This window comes from Schistocerca piceifrons, chromosome 8 (genome assembly GCF_021461385.2).
Source record: "Schistocerca piceifrons isolate TAMUIC-IGC-003096 chromosome 8, iqSchPice1.1, whole genome shotgun sequence".
Lineage (NCBI taxonomy): Eukaryota > Metazoa > Arthropoda > Insecta > Orthoptera > Acrididae > Schistocerca > Schistocerca piceifrons.
Window position 1 is genome coordinate 476995080 of NC_060145.1, and position 16799 is coordinate 477011878.

Genomic DNA, 16799 nt, shown 5'->3' on the forward strand with positions numbered 1-16799 from the left:
GTGCGTCATTCTACCTTCCGAGTGATCCTCTGATGGCATCAGTCGAACCGCACATGTTGTGGCACGAGTGGAAGACGGGCTAGAGGGGTGTGTGCCCTGATTGACAACAGTTCATGTTGAAATATCTGTCGCAAGCCCTGTTATTTTTGTTGTAGTAGCTGGCAGGTGTCTGTGCTTTGTGGACATCCAGGAATTTGTCTACGGTTATGAGAGGGTTCGTGTGACTACTGATACCAGCATCATTGCACAGCTGGTGCAGCATGTCCAGCTTCCATGACAGTCCTCTGAAAGGACCATCCTGCCACTTTAAAGGCCACAAATGACCCCTTTCAAACTCACTCAGTTGGCTGTAGGAAGCAATAATGCATGTACGTGGCATGGTTGCCTACTTGCTTCACACATTTGCACCACAGTGAGCCTTCTGACTGTGAGCATTCTATATTAAAGGGTAAATACAGATCTGTTGGCCACTATCTGTTGACTGACGATGTTGAAACTGTTACCAGAGCATTTGCCCTCCATGTGGCATATGCTGTCATCGGATCACGATCAACGTTATCTTTCCAGGTGTACTTTTCCCAACAGAGTAATTCCTATATGGGAATCAAGTAAAGTTCATACGAGCCCTAACTGTCAGCTATTACTGACTGTCAGGAGGCTGGAAAAATGGGCTAATAAATGTGGCTTTTGTTTCTTATCAAAAAGAACTATTTTTGTAAATTTTAATAGTGCACTTCAAAGTTTTAACTAATAAGATATTACAATGGGGGACAATATTTTGAATTTTTAAGCAATATGTGCACTTTCTGGTTTCGATATTCGACACACAATTAATGTAGCTACTGCACCTGACAGATTTACAAACAAAGAGCATAAAATCATTGAATCCTCTGGAATGGTGTTAGAATGCTGACAGGTTCAGTCTCCTGCAGTTATAGAGAGCATTTATCAGATTTCAGCTGGATTACAGCTGCACGGTGTATCAATCAACGTATGTCTCCTACTTCGAGATGTCCGATGTAGTCTTCGATCAGGGTATAAGGCCTGGAGACTCCAGGACCAGCCCAGTTCAGAGGCTGGTGAACCTCCACTCTGAATATGGTGGCATATCTTCAGGGCAAAACAATCCCTGGAAAATATTAGCATTGCTGCACTTATTTTCATTGAGTGTGGTGAGACAGCCAAATTCCGAGTCAATTTTCAGGAATTAGCCACATGAGACTAAACCGTTTGGTTCACGTGCTGAAGACTGTTCCGTGGATCTTCATATATCGGACCTCAGAGTAAACAGCCAGGGATGGAATAAACTGCCTCCTTGGTGTCTTCAGAGGCCCAAATTGATTTTAAGCTTGACAGAATGCAAAAAATTTACATTTTTAAAGTTTTCTTCTCTTCAGTTTTAAAAAGAATACCAAGATTTTATTTTGTATTCGAATGGATTTAAGTAGGGGAATGCACTCAGCTGTTTAGTAGTTCTTCCTGACAAGATTTTCAGTGTTTGCTTTCTGGGATAGTTAACAGAATATGATGTAGAGGTATATGGAGTCGTGAAGGCATTGTAGCAGGTATGAAGGAATCTGCTCTTACTTGCTTAGTGCTCTACAGCAAATGTGTCCAGCAGAAAAAATAAATCAGACTGTCCCCAACACCGTACAACAGATCCAAAACCGAGGTGAGGAGGCAGTTATTTGCTACATACCAGGACTTGTCACAATGACGGCGCCAACAAAGCTGTCAAAAAAGCATGTAGATACAGTGTCGTAATGTGGTGTGTCATATCCCAGCACACCGTCATCTCGTTGTCGGACATAGTTGTGCATCATTGGGAAAATGGATGTTCGGAAGTGATAAACAACAAACTGCAGTCAATAAAATAGACTATGTGGGAACAGACGTTGTGGCCTCCACACCAATAGAAGGCTGAGAATAGGACACTGTACATTGACGCTCAGCTTACTCCTCTCGCAGGAAGATCAATTGACATGTGAAGCTTGTAATATAGCACTTTGTTTTAACTATAACTAAAAATTGTGTGTGTGTGTGTGTGTGTGTGTGTGTGTGTGTGTGTGTGTGTGTGTGTGTGTGTGTTTTTTTCCCCATCTCCTTCTAAACCACTGGAGCAGTTTCAACAAAACTTGATACACATATCCCTTACTGTTGGGCAACAATCGCTGTCAGGGTAAGAACCACCTACCTGTCATAGTTCAGGAGATATGAAATCATAAAGAGTGAGAGGCGTGAAAAACTTCCACATTCTGCATGAAGTTTACATTTATTACTACTTTGCTGGTGAGTCTATTCACCTGCTGTCCACCCTCCGCCTGAGAATTGCGTACGGACACCCAATAAGGGCGCTAATGACACTGTTGTTGAGTGCCCCAAATCCATCATCATCAAGTGCCACACTAAATACAAAGCATCTTGGTGAGTATTTTGTAGGAACTGAACTGCATAACTCTCGTAATTATTAGGTAGTGTTTGTCAGAGCTACCTCTTTTTACTATCTACAATATTATGAAAAAGACACAGTGCTACTCACCATATAGAGGAGGCGTTAGGTCGCTGTCAGGCACAACAGAAATACTGCTGTGTGTTTAAACTTTCAACCATAAGGCCCTCTTCTGAATTAGAAAACACACACACACACACACACACACACACACACACACACACGTGACCACTGTCTGTGGCTACTGAGGCCAGACTCTTAAACGAATAGCAGTATTTTCGTTGTGCCTATCTGCAACTCAACATCTCCTCTAGATGGTGAGTAGTAACCTATCCTTTTCATAATGATGTCATAAGTCCATTCTGGACTTTCAATGGTTTTGCTTTTATGATCTGTCACTAGTTCCTCAAATCCACATCTTCTGTGAATATAATTCTAATATTGTTTTACTTTTGTTCAGGTCTACAGCTTCATGTGATGTCTGAAGTGATGTTAAAGTTTCAAATAAAAAACAAAAACTTTTATGTTAAGTTCTTAAATTATTATATTGATTTGTTGACACTCTCTCTCTCTCTCTCTCTCTCTCTCTCTCTCTCTCTCTCACTCTCTCTCTCTCGCACACACGCACACACACACACACACACACACACACACACACACACACACACACACACACACACACACACACACTTTTGTAATCTCTTCAGGGATGTGGAATGAATCAAATTATACATTAACTGTCAGGACCAACCCCTGGTGGCTACTTATGTAATGTATATTAAAGGTATACTAACAACAAATTTTGACTAGCAGTAATCTATACAAAGCGATAGTTAATGGTAATTACATCTAGACTGCAGAGAAAAACAGCTTCTTTGGAAAAATCCATTTATTTAACTTTAAACAGACAATGATTAGCGGTCTATATACAAGCAAAGACAGGGTATATCTAATACAAATATTACAACTACACAGAATTTTGCTCCTTGACACAAGCATATTCTAATAAGTTGTAGAAGTAGCTACTGAGGTACTGTTTTTCTTATTTCTTAAATATTTGGGGATTTGCAATTTACTGCCTGATGTCTGCTGGCTAGCTATTGTAGCCTTTGCACCAGAATATAACTCCATATTCTGAACCCTTGATAGGACTGCATAGTCCACATAGACGTTATTTCTATTTCTAGATTTGAACTCGGTATTACTGGATTTATCTTAAATTCATGTAATTATTATTAATCAAGCTATTTCATTTTTAGCATGAAAGTGTGAGAATACCTAGGTCTTCCAAAGGTCTTCTGCAAGATGTTTGGTGATTAAACTTTACACAGTATTGTTAATGTAGAATAAGTACTTTCCACTTACACTGCAACGAATCGGAGCAGAAGACTGTGCTATTGTACAGAATTGAGTGAAAGTATGCTAGCAAACTTGTCTGCAAGTTACCGCAGTGGTAGAGATTTCTGAGTGCAAAGCAGGCAGACTGGAGTTTTTGGTTTCACTTTTCCACATGCTGGTGCTACCTCAGTTTATTATCCATCAGGATCCCAGAAACTTCACACCATCTCATCATGTATGTGCCCATTGATCACCACTTCTGGTACCTGTGAGTCGGTTTAGAATTGCATGATACGAGTTTTTGAAATATTGATTGTTGATTTATACTGTCAATAATAGTAGTTACTTCCCTTGTAGAGCAAGTTCGTGATAATTGTAGTCAGTTTTTAACATCTTCTTATTGTAGTAGCGGAACTTAGATAAAGTTGTTTTCTTGTTTCAATAATTGTAAAATTTTACCATGAGTGAGAAGTGTGGGCTTTGCCGTAGGTTCGTGAGTAGTGGATTGCGGTGTGAGGCTTGTTCGAAGTATTTTCACTGGGGGGAATGCAGTGGGGAAGCCAGTGGGCATTCTGGTGAGATCCTCTCCTGGAACTGCAGGTTATGTAGCAAGAGTAAGTTGATAGAGGAGCAGGAGTGTAAGATCTGTGCCCTTCAGGTGCAGTTGAAAAACGCACAGGAGGAGCTAGATAGGATGAGGAGGGAGAAGGGGGTTGGGGAATGGGAGCTGGCTGTTGGCAAGAGATCTGCTAGGAGGAGGAGATTTTCAGATAGTTTTACTATTGTTTTTTGTAATAGATATGACCAACTGTCAGAGTCTAGTGGAGAGGAATCTCTAGTAGCTGTAGATGTAGGAAGTATGCAGCAGACCTCAGCAGTTACGGTGGCTAGGACAGTTGCAAAGTCTAAGAGAAAGAAGAAGGTTCTGCTGTTAGGTAGTTCTCATGGTAGAGGTGTAGGCCAGCAGTTGCAGGAAGTTTTGGGGAGTGAGTACCAGGTCACCAGCATTGTGAAGCCTAATGCAGGATTGGCTCAGGTGACTTTTAACATAGGGGGGTTATGTAGGGGTTTTACTAAAGAGGATCAGGTAGTGATTGTGGGTGGGGCTGGTAATAGTATTGATAGGGATGGGGAGTATGACATAGATGGTGACCTGGAAAAGATAGCCACTCAGACTGGCAACACGAATGTGCATTTCGTGGAACTGTTTCAGCGTCACGATCGGCCTCATCTTGATACAGCCGTCAGGCGTAATAACATGAGACTTGGGGGTGCGCTGATGACAGAAGGCATGAGTCACATTTCAGTGGTGTCGGTGGAGTCTATCAGTAGGATGGGTTTCACTAGACATGGCCTGCACCTCAACGGGTATGGGAAGGGGAGGTTGGCAAAACTTATAGGTGACAGCATAGGTGGGGGTGGTGGGATCACTCATGGGAAAATTCCGGTAGTTGTGGATGTTAGAGCTGTACCTTTCTTAGATTGAAGTCAGCTGATAGGTATTCCTGCTTAAGGGAAGTCTCTCTAATAAAGAAACCACTTTCTACAAAGCTTGGGTATCCGATTAATGAGGGAATTAGTATATTTCATCAAAATATACAAGGTATTAGAGATAAAGTTAGTGAACTGCTTATAGATGTTGACTCTGAAATTATTGGTATATCTGAACACTTCTTAAATAAGGAGATAATTCAGAGGCTTCCTTTACCGGGATATAGGATGGCTGGCAGCTTTTCTAGGAGCTCTTTGTGGTGTGGGGGAGTAGCCATGAATGTGAAAAACAGTATCCCATTTGAGTCAATTGATGTTTCAAAGTACTGCACTGAAAAGGTGTTTGAATGTTGTGCAGGTGTGGTTAAATTTAGTGGAGCTAAACTTCTTACTGTTGTTATTTATAGATCCCCAGACTCCGATTTCACAACATTTTTGCTAAAGCTAGAGGAGGTTCTTGGTTCACTTTATAGGAAATACAAAAAGTTAGTTATATGTGGTGACTTCAATATTAATTGTATAAGTGATTGTGCAAGGAAAAGGATGCTGGTAGACCTCCTTAATTCATATAATCTTATGCAAACCGTATTCTTTCCAACGAGAGTGCAAGGGAACAGTAGAACAACCATAGACAATATTTTTGTTCATTCGTCATTATTAGAAGGGCATTCTGTTAGCAAAAAGGTGAATGGCCTTTCAGATCATGATGCACAAATTTTAAGTCTAAAAGATTTTTGTGGTGCAACACATGTTAAATATAGTTAACAACTTTTTAGGAAAGCTGATCCAGTTGCTGTACAGACTTTTGTAAACCTTATCAAGGAACAAGAGTGGCAAGATGTTTATAGTGCTGATACAGTAGAAGATAAATATAATGCTTTCCTCAAGACTTTTCTCGTGCCCTTTGAAAGTTGCTTTACGTTAGAACGTTCAAAACAGGGTACTAGCACAAACAGGCAGCCTGGGTGGCTGACTAAAGGGATAAGAATATCTTGTAGAACAAAGTGGCAATTATATCAAAACGTTTGAAACAGTCAAAATCTAAATGCAGCAGCCCATTACAAACAGTATTGTAAGGTGCTTAAAAAAGTTATTAGGAAGGCAAAAAGTATGTGGTATGCAGATAGAATAGCTAAGTCTCAGGATAAAATTAAAACCATATGGTCAGTTGTAAAGGAAGTGGCTGGTCTGCAGAGACAGGTCGAGAATATAGAATCAGTGCGTAGTGGGGATGTCCGTGTTACTGATAAGTCGCATATGTGTACAGTGCTTAATAATCACTTTCTGAATATAGCAGGTGAACTAAATAGAAACCTAGTCCCAACAGGGAATCATATAGGGCTCTTAGAAAAAAGTGTTCCGAGACTGTTACCTGAAATGCTCCTCCATGATACTGACAAGAGGGAGATTGAGTTAATAATTAAAACTCTAAAGGCCAAGAACTCTCATGGATATGACGGGGTATCTAGCAGAATACTGAAGTATTGTTCCACGTATGTTAGCTCAGTACTTAGCCATATCTGTAACTTTTCCTTTAGGAGTGGTCGGTTTCCTGACCGATTAAAGTACTCGGTAGTGAAGCCACTTTATAAAAAGGGAGACAGGGATAATGTTGACAATTATAGACCTATTTCTATGCCATCGGTGTTTGCTAAAGTTATCGAGAGGGTTGTATATACAAGGTTACTGCAGCATTTAAATTCACATAATTTGCTGTCAAATGTACAGTTTCGTTTTAGAAATGGCTTAACAACTGAAAATGCTATAGTCTCTTTTCTCTGTGAGGCTTTGGACGGATTAAATAAAAGGTTGCGAATGTTAGGTATTTTCTTTGATTTAACGAAGGCTTTGGACTGTGTTGACCACAAAATATTACTGCAGAAGTTGGAACATTATGGAGTAAGGGGAGTAGCTTACAATTGGTTCGCCTCCTACTTTAAGAACAGAAAGCAGAAGGTAATCCTCCGCAATATTGAGAGTGGTAATGATGTTCAGTCCCAATGGGGCACTGTTAAATGGGGCGTTCCCCAAGGGTCGGTGCTGGGGCCACTGCTGTTTCTTATTTATGTAAATGATATGCCTTCTAGTATTACAGGTGATTCAAAAATATTTCTGTTTGCTGATGACACCACCTTGGTAGTGAAGGATCTTGTGTGTAATATTGAAACATTATCAAATAATGTAGTTCATGATATAAGTTCGTGGCTTGTGGAAAATAATTTGATGCTAAATCACAGTAAGACTCAGTTTTTACAGTTTCTAACCTACAATTCAACAAGAACTGACATTTTAATCAGACAGAATGGGCATGTCATAAGCTAGACGGAACAGTTAAAGTTCCTAGGCGTACGGATAGATAGTAAGCTGTTGTTGAAAGCCCATGTTCAGGAACTTGTTCAGAAACTAAATGCCGCTTTATTTACCATTAGAACAGTATCTGAAATAAGTGACATTTCAACACGAAAAGTAGTCTACTTCGCATATTTTCATACGCTTATGTCATATGGTATTATTTTTTGGGGTAATTCTTCTGATTCAAAAAGGGTATTTTTGGCTCAAGAACGGGCTGTTCGAGCTATGTATGGTGTAAGTTCGAAAACCTCTTGTCGACCCCTATTCAATAGTCTGGGAATTTTGACATTGCCCTCACAGTATGTATTTTCTTTAATGTCGTTTGTTGTTAGCAATATTAGCTTATTCCCAAGAGTTAGCAGCTTTCACTCAGTTAATACTAGGCAGAAATCAAATCTGCGTGTGGAATGCACTTCCTTGACTCTTGTGCAGAAAGGAGTGCAGTATTCTGCTGCATCCATTTTCAATAAGCTACCACAAGAACTCAAAAATCTTAGCAGTAGCCCAAACACTTTTAAGTCTAAACTGAAGAGTTTCCTCATGGCTCACTCCTTCTATTCTGTCGAGGAGCTCCTGGAAGAGCTAAAAAATTAAGCAAATTCCAGTGTTACATTCTTGATTTTCTTTATTTAAACTAACGACTTGTCACCTGAATATGTTTCTTATATTTCATTTTATCTGTTTCTACAATCGTGTTATAATTTCATGTATTGACTCGTTCCATGACCATGGAGACTTCTCCTAAATATGGTCCCACGGAACAATAAATAAATAAATAAATAAAAATAAGCTGCTGGCTGTGAAGTAGTTGTAAGCCTGTTCCATTAGTCTCCTGGCTATGTCTATTATGGATGTATTGGAGCCTTTCTTTAATGTGCTCATGTTATCGACGAATGTAAAAGTCCTCCAAAATGTAGGGTAAGTCATTTATTTAGACCAACAATAGGAGCAGGCCAATTGCTGCAACTTGTGGCAGTATTGTAACTACTAACTATTTTCTTCCTGTGAATTCTTTCCAAAACATTAACTGAGTGAATGTTTATAATTGTGAAATTTTAATTTTTCTTTCTTAAATAAAACTGATTGGTGGGGATGCTTTCTAGCTGCCATTTTGCCATCACACTCGGATAAACAATTTGTTATAGAGCTCACATCAGTTTCGTTAAAGACAGTTGGATTTAGGAACAAATTACCAATTGCTGTTTACTATGTTTTTTTCATACTAATGTTACTGTGGGGTCAAATCAGAGCTAGCTCCTGATTAGAACTATCCTGAATCAAATTTGCTTTGAATCACATACTGTTTCTTTCAACTTATTTCAATGAAGTGTTGTTAGTACCCCATAATTGCTTGATTAAGTTTAAAACATTTAAAACACTGCATCTGTACCCAGATGGTTAGCACCATTGCCTTCAGTGTGGAAGGGCCTCCTGAGATTTGTTCTGAGGTAGGGAGGTCTGTTACGGGGTCAACTCAACTCTCACGAGGCCAAAAGCAGTGGCATCATTAGGATTCATCTACTGGCGACACACTAATCACGTGTTCAAAGTCGTAGATTGCTCCTACTAGTGCCTTTAGGCAACAGTCAACCAGTGAGTGGCGTTTACATTTACATTTAAATTTCCTTTTAGGGCCTATCACCTGACTGAATCGTATCTTTCAAAGTCTGTCACTAATACACAAAACTCAAACAGGTGTTCAATGCAGTATTCACTCAGTTACAAGGCACTTGGCATCGTTTGACATTTTGTGTGTGCCCGCTTCCCCTTTCCTCATATGACTCCTACAGTAATGTGATATTAAAGTGCTTATGTCTGAGTGCATCTGTTAAGTTTCATGGCTTCCAGATGATATGTGCAGCATATCTGTAGAAATATCTTTTAAGAGTTTTCAATGTCCCATATTGATATGCTAAGGTTATTCCTTATTGAACAGGCTTCCTGTGTTTTGATGGAAAATTCAAAATGTATTGTGACTGTTGACCTGTATTGTTTCAGAGCTACTATATTTTGTTTCTCCATTTATTATTTGACATCTGTCTTTTGGAAACTGGACAAACAGTTCTGGTTACATTGAATGCTTCTGGAAATTATCATGCAAGTAACCTCTTACGAGAAACATTAAGGCAGAATACAGTGTATGTGGTCTGACTTGAGAGTGGCAACCAAAGAGATAGACAGGCGTAGAGAGGCAACACCGCGACCACAGCAAAGCAAATTGAAAGAGCCTCCACTGTGTTTTTGGAAATCGAAGTGGCGTGGCATGGTACATGACAGCGATTAAGGAAATTACAAAATTGCAACTGTTAGTGTTTATTAACAATATAAAAACTGTGTTGTGCTGAGCAGGGAGACACCACCCCACAAAGCAGGTATACTACGATCTAAGCCACGCAGGCACATGAATAAGCAATAAAGTCTTTGATTGATTATAAGTTTATTAAAACAGTAGCCAGTGTACTGCCTTGTCTTTCTCTTGAATTGGATTACTCTGCTTGCATATAGTTACGTATAGAGCCAAATTGTGCAAAGTTATTTAGCAGATGCACACTTACATTTTTTGTATTTTATTCGTGATAGATGCACAAATTGCATCAAAACACACGGATACTTGCCCATTATCTAATAGGAGATTTTCCCATGATCTCGTATATGTTTTCTAAATTTACATTGCAGTTTTAGTTTTTATGACTAAAAGTGTGTAAACAAGGGGCAAATGTAAGCATTATGCTATGCTGCAGGTCAGTTTCACCACAACCAAGATTTTGGCAGTGTTAGGGGGGGTCGGGATGCAGTATCACTCATTAGCCCCATGACTAACCTTCTACGTTTCGATTTCTAAGACTCAGGATCAGATAAATTACACTTTGCTTGTAATATCTTATTTACTCTTTATCGTAAGTTATAATTTTGTTAGGAGAAGGAAAGTTGCTACTCACCATATAGCAGAGATGCTGAGTCACAGATACGCACAACAATAAGGCTGTCACAATTAAAGCTTCAGCCATTAAGACCTTCATCAACGTTAGACACACACACGCACACACAAATACTCACACAAACAACTGCAGTCTCTGGCAACTGAAACCACATTGTTGCCTGAGACTGCAGCCTCTCTCTCTCTCTCTCTCTCTCTCTCTCTCTCTCTCTCTCTCTCTCTCTCTCTCTCTCTCTCTCTCACACACACACACACACACACACACACACACACACTCCTTCCCCCCCCTCTCCCCCCCCACTCTCTCTCTCTCTCTCTCTCTGTGTGTGTGTGTGTGTGTGTGTGTGTGTGTGTGTGTGTGTGTGTGTGTGTAGTTGTCAAAGGCCTCAATGGCTGATGGCTGAAAGCTTTAATTGGGAGACTCTTTTGGTTTGTGCCTAGCTGCAACTCATCATCTTCGCTATATGACGAGTAGCAACTTTTCTTCTCATAATACTGTTACACTCCATCCTGGATTTTCCATTGTTGAAAGTTATAATTTAAAATATGTAAATATCTGTTATAGGTCCAAACTTAGGAAAATGACTATCCATGTATAAAATGATATCAAGATTGATTCACAAAGTAATTAGTGCTTTACACTTCACATATGATGAGCTTCTGTTATAATTTGAAGCTATAATTTAAAACAAATAACTATCTGTTCACAGAGAATTACAGATCTTTCTGCCTATAATCCATGCTTTCTAATGTGAAAGCATACTTCATTTAGTTTCCAAAAAGCAACAAAAACTGTTATTGCAATAATGTTTATTGCATCCATCAAAAACTGAATCATACAAAAAAGACATAATTAACAATATCTTCCAACCAGCAACTATGTTTTCCATCACAAAAATGCTTACAGTCTTATTATGTCTTGATATTTTGGAAATGTTATGAAGTATGATGCTGGCCCTTGTTAGCTTCTCAATCACCACAAAATTCTCTGAATATTATATGCTTAGAAGAATTTGAATGAAACTAGCTTTATTACACAAGTAAACAAATACATCACTGTGAACAAAATGCAGAATAGTTACAGAACACAAAGTGTAAGAATATTTACACCAATTTTCAGCATTTCTTTCTCCGTGTGAGTATACATTTATACTTTGAGCACACGGTAACCACAATTCTGAAAAGAAACTCGACAACTGTTGGTGTTTATTAACAGTATTACCTCTCAGTATAGTGCACTAATGCTTTGTGTATACCATCCCTTATCAGTATCAGTAGCGTTCAAGTATCCATATGTTTTGATGCAGTTTTGTGCATATCACAAACTACAAAAAATTAAAGGGGCATCTGCTACATAACTTTGCAAAATTTGGCTCTATATTTAACTATATCACCACAATCTTACAAAACCATACACAAACCCTCAAACTTTCAAAACAACCGCAGAATGACATCCTGAAACAAGGCAACTACAAGTATGGCATGGCACCGTGGGGAGAGCTGAATAACAAGCCATAGTCTCTGTATGTACCCTCTTTGGTGGCAAAACATCTATCACACCCATGTGTGATCACCCCAATCTGTTGAACAACTCATGAAGACTGCAGTTACACATTAGATGGAATAGATAATGTGGGGCCTATCAGTATACGTGATGTTGTGTTTATAACTGGGAGAAATCTTACCCCATCGTAAGAGGAGATTGGAAATGTACCAAAATTTTTGCCTTCCATTGGTAGTCAAACTGTTAATGTATGTATGTTTCTGCAGACAGAGTAAGTAAATCAGTTCTCCTCTAGAGAATTTACCAACTTGACAGAGATCCAGACGTTGTACACTGTCACTCGATTTTATCTGCAAAAACAATTTTCAGATCACTACAGATCACTTTGAACAGTTCCCAAAATCAGCTGATAGTGATGTGTAGACTTCATTCTAATTAGTAAATGCAATAAATAAATGATAACTTCCAAAAATAACTTTGTACATGCTGAGGATCCGAGTTGGAAGAAATTATTAAATACACCTAATGTAAGTCTTTTTTGAGTTAATATTGAATTTGTTAAGTGCGAACCTTTCAATTCTAGTTATTTATAATTCTTTTCGTTTGTACTTCACTACATACAAAATGTTGTTGAAAATGTAATTATTTAAGCTTCAGAACCACTTAATGCAACACGTGTATAGAACAAACATCATTCTGGCAGATCCGGCAGGCTCCAGATGCACCACAGCTACCTCCTCGTGATCCCTCACCGCCGCCGCCTCTACCTCCACGTCTCGGTCTGGTGTCTTCTGCGAGCCTCCTGTCGGTGTCGTCTGCAGGAGCATCGGGCACCGTGCCACGTGTGCAGCCAGTTGGCAGTTCTGCCATACTTGTAAGACGTAATTCTGCCATGGAGATAACGCATCCTCCCGGCTCTCCTGCATCCTCTGTAGCACCAGCACCACCACCGTCACGTCGCCATATGTCTGTGACGGGAAATGGGCCTGTACATTCGTCCACACACAACCTTTCTTCCTCCGGTAAGCTTTGTACTGTATGTTCAAAGGTTTTATTCTGTCTTTGTATTTAGCTCATAAATAAATAGTACGTAATATAGTTTCTGTGGTTGCCTGTATTGTGTATTAATTAAACTTCGAACCTGCTATTGTATCCAAATAACTGTGCTTCTGTTCTTCCTTGTGCACTTCTTATCCTTTGCAGTGTCTTCAGTGCTAGAAGCTGAAAGAGAACTGGAATCCTTGTCAGATCTATGTATTGGCCAAGAAAATTACTTCTTTCAATTATCAATCTATTAAAACTTCTTTATACATCAACAGATAAATCCCATCAGACATGTATATTACAATTGTGTTAAAATTGCTTGAATTACACGTCTTGTCTCATTAAATTGCACAACGTAATACATTTTGACAAATCAAAACATTGGATAAATGAAGAATGTCCTTATGACAGTTATAAAACTTCATTTTTTGAAAATATTAGTATCAGATAGATAAAAAAAAACTACTCACTAAGCGGCGGCAGGACAACGAACAAAGAAAAGGTATTACAGTTTTCTAGCTTGTGGAGCCTGTGGCTTCTTCTGGCAGAAGGGTTGAAGAGGAATGAAGTATCAAATGACTCATATTTTTAAAACGTTATATGTTTTTTTTTCTTCTTTGACATCAGTATTATTATCGTAAGTGCCATTCTTCCATGGCTGCAACACACCTCCAAGCCATGCTGTCTAAGAACAAATGGACCACAGCAGATGGAGATGATTAGCTTGTCGTCCTATCTGCCAGATGTGCTGTGCCCATGTACTCTTTATTACATGCACATATATTTCATTTCTCTGATGATACATTGTCAAAACTTAAATATTAATAAAAATATTATAAAATATCGTGATCATCTTAAATCATTTAGGAGGACAGAGCGTAGCTCATCATTTTCCCCCAAAATTGTGTGTTGCCCCTCATATCCCACCACTGAGATGAAAGATGTCATGAAAATTACTTCCTTTAAATAACTAGTAACAACTTATATTTCTTTTCATGTAGTTAGCATAACAAATAAATCTTAGAAGTATGGCTTTTCTGATAATTCTAACATATTTTCAACAAAACAAAACTTTTATAATAATATCATTAAAAACTAGACAGTAGCTGTTCTTTTTGTTAGTAATTTCGGCTAATCTCTGTACATATCTCTAGTTTTGTTATTGGCACTGCAGAAAGCACGTGTGTTGCTAACCTCATTTTAACCTATACTAATTTGCTGTATTTTTCCTTGGTGATCCTTTTAAAAGTTTAACTTATTATATTTTATTTATATGACACTTACTGTTGATTCTGTGGAAAATCACCACTTTACTTTAGTGTCTGTGGTAAGATGAAATGTTTGCTTCCATGTATTTAAACATTTTGACTTAGTTACTTTATTGTTGCATCAGTACCATGGCAGTACACTAGAGAGTGCTTCATTTTGATTTCTCTCCTTATATTAAATTTCTATGTTGCCTCTTCATGTTTAATGATGTATTCACCCATTTATGTATCTTCCAAATAAACATTGCTTCTTCATTTTTGGGGAGCTATGTATTGCAAGGTAATTGCAACCCTATATTGTCAATAACAAGCTCTGACATCTGCTGCTTTTGCGATTATGTGTGTATGGCCGTATCGCTATTAGTAATCCACACAATCGAGGTAAGTCTCCCCATACTTTACTAATTTGAAGAACTCATCATAATGGGAAACAGAATACAGTACCACTTTTACTTCTGTAAGGACTGTTTAGACACATTCTCCTGCAGTCTTTACAGTGGTATTTTTTTCTCTCAAATTTATGCTCCTAACACGGTATACGTCTTGTCTTGTGTGGGTTCATCTCACCTACATATAGGTGCTCCCTTCCCTGGGTCCACCTAACTTTTTCCTCCAACATACAATTTGTATGAGGTACATGACACCACATTCTTGTGCATAGGTGGTTGTGCGATTTAACTTTATTTGACTCTTCTATTGTCATGCTCTCATTGTATTCCTTGGCAATTTGGAACAGTTTGGCTGGGTGTTGGCACTTCATAACTAAATTTAGGAAATGGGTGCAATTCCTTTCCTTTTTCGTGGTTAATGGGACATTGCTAACATGCAGCACATTGCAGTATAGGTTCTGTTAACTTACATTTTTATGTTTGACACAGAAATTGATATGACTTTTCTCATTCCTGTTAAAACAGGTTTGTATATCAATATGTGAAATGAAATTAAGAAGTATTTCTGTGATAGAAACTGTTGAATATGGATAGGGGGATGGATTCACTTAGGAGTCGGGAGATGTAGGTGTTCTACATACCCTACAGAACAGACTTGTCTGGATTCACCCATACTGGCCCCGAAAAGTGTAATTGAACACTCCTATACTGTGAGCGTAAGGAGCTTGAATAATAACAAGCTTAAAAAAAAGAAATTTTTTTTAATAGTATACAAGTATTGAATAGTAGTATACAAGTATTGAATAGGATTGGGGAGAAGAGAAGTTTGTGGCACAACTTGACCAGAAGAAGGGATTGGTTGGTAGGACATGTTCTGAGGCATCAAGGGATCACCAATTTAGTATTGGAGGGCAGCGTGGAGGGTAAAAATCGTAGAGGGAGACCAAGAGATGAATACACTAAGCAGATTCAGAAGGATGTAGGTTGCAGTAGGTACTGGGAGATGAAGAGGCTTGCACAGGATAGAGTAGCATGGAGAGCTGCATCAAACCAGTCTCAGGACTGAAGACCACAACAACAACAGTATACAAGGTGTATCATAATTAATGGCATAAACACATACAGTTGAAAGTACACGGTACTAGAAGAAAAAAGTCTCAGTAAACATAGGGTCGAAAATGCATACCATAAGAGCTACAAGCAATTTTTCATCTTCGATACTGTGAAACATATCTCTTCTACTGCAAGTTCTTTGCTTTTCATATTTTGGGATTTGGTAGTATGGACCAAAACAAGAAAAAAAGTCCAGTAATCATGTGCTCTAAACTGCATTCCTTAAGAGCTACTTTTCTACTTTGAAACAAAACTGTTTTAATGATCAAGTGCTCGTTACTTTTAAGGTATGCATTTTAGAGCACTTTAGAGCACATTTTTTTCGTATTTTGGTCCCTACTACCACTTCCCAAAATATAGAAAGCAAAGAAATTGCAGTAGCAGAGATTTGTTTCACAGTATCGAAGATGGAAAAAGTGCACATAGCTCTTAAGGCATGCTTTTTTGCCTCTATGTTTATTGAGGCTTTTTTGCTTATAGTATCGCGTACTTTCAACTGTGTGCGTTTACACCATTAATAATGATTAACCCTGTATATGGTTTAGTTCTGTGCTTACCAATGTGAAGAGTCTCTCACAAACAGCTTCCGAAAGGCAATAATGGAGACAGACTGACGGACTCTCTCACTGACTGTCCCTTACATAGACTACTACACCCTTACTGACTCTGCCCATGCCCGCACAGCTCATGCATCACTTCCTTTTATATAAAACAAAATAATTGAAGACATAGTTAAATGTAAGACTTAAAAACCAACAATTAAGTCATTAAATGATTTCAGTTTCTTACACCAAAAAATTGGCCACATATTGCCCTACATGTTTTGATATACAATTTGGAAGCGTTCACTTAATTTCATACAAAATTTCAATAAATTTTATAGTACAACAATTTAAATTACATTTTAGTTAAT

The 16799-nt window shown here is 38.5% G+C and overlaps 1 protein-coding gene across 1 annotated transcript in view; it reads left to right on the plus strand.

The window, feature by feature from the left end:
• LOC124711386 (protein son of sevenless) overlaps positions 1–16799 on the plus strand; it is a 252363-nt gene that overhangs the window by 213467 nt on the left and 22097 nt on the right. The window contains exon 24 of the mRNA XM_047241436.1: positions 12776–13094. Within this exon, the coding sequence (XP_047097392.1) occupies positions 12776–13094 (319 nt within the window). The remainder of the gene's footprint in view (positions 1–12775; positions 13095–16799) is intronic.